Here is a 4,861-nt window from a genome sequence, read left to right as displayed (position 1 = left end):
GGATCCCGCAACAGAGAGAAGAGACATGAAGAGGAACATTGAGTACAACAACATCTTGATGTATGTTGCTGATTCAGAGTACGGGATACCAACAAGGTGTTACTGTGGTGGGAGAATGATTGACGAGGTTCAGGCGAAGGAGGAAAAAGACACTCTTCCTGGGAAGCGGTTCTTCACATGCATAAACTACGAGGTAAACAACTCATTCTATCTTTGTTTATATTTTTTTGTGTTCTTTTCTTTATTGATTTTGATGAGTTGTGTTTTTTTTATGGGTTAATCAAGGCTGATGGGCTCCATTATCGTCAGCCTTGGGTTCATGGTGTCCAGGAGGAGATCGAGAAGCTGACTAACCGCCTGGAGAAAGCTGAGAAGGTGATCAAGGAGGTGCCCATCCTCAATCAACAGATTGAGTCACTAGAGGTTAGTAAAAGATAATGTTTGCTTTTCATTACTTTTGGTGAAAGATAATGTTTTGATGCTGTTTCGTGTTGTTGTTTACATGTACAGGAACAAGTGAAAGTCCTCTCTGGCCAGGTCGATGTTCTCACTGTGAAGGTCGCTGACCTGGAGATGGTCTGCTTCGATTGAAAAGCGAAGGTAAGACTCAACTCTCATATGTTTATGTTTCTGTTTCTGCTTGTGCTTGGATTGAAAATAAAAATATGTTCACCGTATATAAACTGAACTACAAGTAGTTCAGTTTATTCTCAATACGGTTTCTGTTTATTAAATAAACTATAACTAGAACTAGAAGCTTAAACTACAACAGATACAAGTAGTTAACTATAACTAGATAACTATAACTATAACTAGAACTAGAAGCTTAAACTACAACAGTTCGATCATAAATTCTATCTGTTTGTTGGTTGGTTGGTTGCTCTGCTGTGATTAATAGCGAATTGTACTGAGCTTTAAATAATGGTTTGCACTGATTTGATAGTTAGAGTTTAATGAAGTTGTTGTGTGATCAATGTTTGGTAGTTAGACTTTAATGTAGTAGCAAATTGTAGTTTAAAAACATAGCAATTCCTTGTGTAAAACACACACATATCAAACCCAAACCGAAACCAAAATGGAACATCCTCCCCAAACCTCCCACAGCTCTCTTCAAAGAAGAAAGTGGTCAACCAAAGAAGACGTTGTGCTCATAAGCGCTTGGTTGAACACCAGCAAGGATGCCATCGTGAGCACTGACCAGAAGGCCGGAACGTTTTGGAAGCGCATAGTGGATTACGTCAACGCAAGCCCTCTGCTCAGTGGCGCCGTTCCTAGAGAATGGAGTCAGTGTAAGCAGAGGTGGGGAAGAATCAATGAGCAGGTGTGCAAGTTTGTGGGCTGCTATGAAGCAGCAGTGAGGGAGCAAGCGAGTGGCCAAAACGAGAATGATGTCATGAAGGCTGCCCATGACATCTTCTTCAATGACATTGGCATCAAGTTCACACTTGAACATTGTTGGAGGGAACTTCGGTTCGATCAGAAATGGAAATCACTCGGTGTTCCCAAAGAAGGTCCCAAGGAGAAAAGGAAGGAAGCTGCGGAGGTGGTGGCTGAGGAGGAAGGTGCGGAGGTTCAGCCTCCTGGTGTCAAGGCTTGCAAAGCAGCCAAACGCAAGAGGCAAGGTTATGATGAGATACATAGCATGCTTGCTGTGAAAAAGGAGATACAGCAACAGAAACTCCTAGAGCGTCTCCTTGCCAAAGACCCTACCCATCTATCTGCAAACGAAATCACACTCATGAACAAACTCATTTCTGAAATGATTTGAGATGGGTTTGTACTTCATTGGTTGCTTGCTGTTGTGGTTCATGTTGATAGGTTGATAGATATACATTGTACTTCTTTTGTTTGGTTGCTTTGTACTTCTTTTGTTTGGTTGCAGTGTACTAAATCATTGTTTATTTTGTCTTGCAGGTCACGGGCTGTAGTGCAACTTGTATGGCAGGAAGGAAGGAAGGAAGGAAGGTGTTCAACTTGTACCTTTATGTTTGTAGTGTAACACGGGAAGTGTAGTATTTTGTTTCTTTCTACACTTGTTTTCAATTCACGGGTGTACCCACTTTGTACTTGTTTGGTTGCTCATGTGTTTCACGGGTAGCAACCAATTTTCTACTACTTGTATCAGCCATGTACTCTCTGTTCTCTATATATAAAGCAGGTCTTTGTTTATGAAACTTGTCCACTCTTTACTCTTCTCTATATCTCTCTTTGCTCTACTCAATTGTCCAGTCTTTACTCTTCTTTACTCAACGACATACTCTCTATCTCAACCACATACACTCATCAAGGCAAGTATCAAAACAAGTTAAAGTTTCTCTTTGTCAATTTATTTTATAACTCTTCTCTATACCACAAGTATTAAAGTAGTGAAAAATATAATTTTTTTTTTTAAAAAATAATGTTTCTTATTAAAGTAGTGAAACATATAATTTTTTTTTTAAAAATAATGTTTCTTATTAAACAAGTGAAGCCTTAATTTTTTTTTTTTAAAAGATATGTTTCTTATTAAAGTAGTGAACCATATAATTTTTTTTATAAATAAAATTATGTTTCTTATTAAACAAGTGAAGATTTAATTTTTTTTAAAAAAAGATATGTTTCTTATTTAAAGTAGTGAAGATATAATTTTTTTAACCAAAAATAATTATATTTAATATTTCATTTTGGTTTTCTAGGAAGGAAGAAGAGTTCAAGTGATGTCTTTCTCATCAGATGATGCAGCAGATAAAGCAATTGAAGATGTGTTTGAGCAACATGTTGATAATTTTATCGACCAACATGTTGATAATTTTATCGACCAACAAATTAACAAGCCTAAAAGACGAGCTTATATCGAAAGACATAGGGAACAAGGCCACGAAGACCTATGGAACGACTATTTCAGTGAAAATCCTACATATCCACCAGAAATGTTTAGGCGGCGTTTTAGAATGACGAGGCCATTGTTGCTTTCAATTGTCGATCGCCTGAGTAATGAAGTTCCATACTTTCGTCAAAGACCAAATGCTCACGGGAGATACGGCTTATCTGCACTTCAAAAGTGTAATGCGGCTATACGTATGCTAGCATATGGTCAATCGGGAGATACGTATGACGAATATCTCCGACTTGGTGAGAGTACTGCACTTTTATGTTTGGAAAAGTTCAACGACGCGATAATAAAATTGTTTGGTGATGAGTATCTACGGAAACCTACACCAGCTTATCTTCAACGATTACTCGATATCGGAGAGGTACGCGGATTTCCGGGAATGATAGGCAGCATCGACTGTATGCATTGGGAGTGGAAAAACTGCCCACGGTCTTGGAGAGGGCAGTACACACGAGGTCACGGAAAGCCGACCATTGTCTTAGAGGCTGTGGCATCACAAGATCTTTGGATATGGCACGCATTTTTCGGTTTACCAGGTACCCTCAACGATATTAATGTTCTTGATCGGTCACAAGTTTTTTCTGACATTATACAAGGTCGAGCTCCTAAAGTTAATATCACGGTCAACGGCCACAATTATCGTATGGCGTACTACCTTATGGACGGAATCTATCCAAAATGGTCAACATTTATCCGATCCATCCCACTACCTCAAGGTCTTAAAGCTGAGATTTTTGCTGAAAAACAAGAATCCGCCAGAAAAGATGTCGAACGTGCTTTCGGAGTTTTGCAATCAAGGTTTGCAATAGTGAAAAATCCTGCTCTACTATGGGACAAGGAAAAGATTTGAAAGATTATGAGAACTTGTGTCATACTACACAATATGATAGTGGAGAACGAACGAAACACATATATTATGTCCGATACATCTGAGTTCGAGTCGGGAGAGTCAAGCAGGAGTTCACAGGTGGATATCTCGCAATCTACGGACTCCCCTTCCAACTTCGTTAATAGGCATGGCATTCAAGCTCAAATTCGGGATCAACAGAAACATAATTGTTTGAAAGCCGATTTAGTTGAAAGTATATGGCAAAAATATGGTAATCTAGATGAATAATCTTTGTATGTTTTTGAATTTCCATTGTATTAAATAAAAAAAAAATTAATAATTAAAAAAAAAATATTATTTTATTCTTATGAACCCCATTTTCGGGTTCACTGATGGAAGAGCAAAATAAATACAGATTCATCACTATTCACGGACCCACCTAAAAACAATAAAAAAATTCCTATGAACCCCCCTTGGGGCTTGGGGTTCACTAATGGGCATGCTCTTAGGTTCCTAATGATTTGAATTCCGTGCATGTCCCAACATATTCAACACCATCGGTGCATACCAGTCAAGCATCATCCCTTCTAGCTATCACCATTCCACCTCTGAGCTTGAAACCGAACATGGACGTCCAAAATGAAGGCAAAATTTGGCAACAACAGCAAGAGCCGAGCACTTCAGTCGAGATTTTCGCTGTAGTCACAAGTGAAGTGAGATTCATTTTTACTCAATTCTATTGTGAGTCAGGTAGATCTTTCGCTGCCTAACACCAATTCTGAGTTGTATATCGTTGGAAAAGTCGAGTTGTATTTTCAGCAAAATTAAAAAAATGTGTATAATAGATATATTACGACATGAACATGTGTATGTGCCTGAGAATACGTAATATGTACAGTACATGTCATAAATCGACGGACGTAATTTAAGTTCGAGAAGCAGACTACTGTTTTATTTTGTTTAAAAATTTCAGCTATTTTTTTGTAAAGAGTTATTCTGTTAATTAAACAGATGCACATATTATAATTCTAAAACATAGTGAAATCAAGTTTGGATTAAAAAAAGAAGGTAACATTTTTTTGCCAAAAGTTTGTCTATCGACTATTCTTCTTTGATTGGTAAAAGTGAGTGTAATCCAGAGTAAAAATAGCAGATGAAAT

General features: G+C 37.9%; 2 protein-coding genes across 2 annotated transcripts; both read left to right on the top strand.

Moving 5' to 3' along the window:
- Positions 1-1,075: 1,075 nt before the first annotated feature.
- On the top strand, positions 1,076-1,768 carry LOC108836431 (glutathione S-transferase T3-like). Its single transcript, XM_018609588.2, has one exon. It carries the CDS (start codon positions 1,076-1,078, stop codon positions 1,766-1,768), a length of 693 nt encoding a protein of 230 aa, XP_018465090.2.
- Positions 1,769-2,696: 928 nt separating this feature from the next.
- LOC130507318 (uncharacterized) lies at positions 2,697-3,722 on the top strand. The gene has a single exon (XM_057002030.1). The coding sequence runs from the start codon at positions 2,697-2,699 to the stop codon at positions 3,720-3,722; it is 1,026 nt and encodes a 341-aa protein (XP_056858010.1).
- The last annotated feature ends 1,139 nt before the right edge of the window (positions 3,723-4,861 follow it).

The sequence above is a fragment of the Raphanus sativus genome, unplaced genomic scaffold, assembly GCF_000801105.2.
Source record: "Raphanus sativus cultivar WK10039 unplaced genomic scaffold, ASM80110v3 Scaffold4321, whole genome shotgun sequence".
In the NCBI taxonomy this organism is placed as follows: Eukaryota; Viridiplantae; Streptophyta; class Magnoliopsida; order Brassicales; family Brassicaceae; genus Raphanus; species Raphanus sativus.
The sequence above is the reverse complement of the archived record's forward strand: the minus strand, read 5'-3'. Positions and strand labels throughout refer to the sequence as shown.

What these genes read in the sequence shown, in the direction of transcription:
- LOC108836431 (XM_018609588.2), top strand. Translation starts at nt 1,076, where the DNA reads ATGGAACATCCTCCCCAAACCTCCCACAGCTCTCTTCAAAGAAGAAAG.
- LOC130507318 (XM_057002030.1), top strand. Translation starts at nt 2,697, where the DNA reads ATGTCTTTCTCATCAGATGATGCAGCAGATAAAGCAATTGAAGATGTG.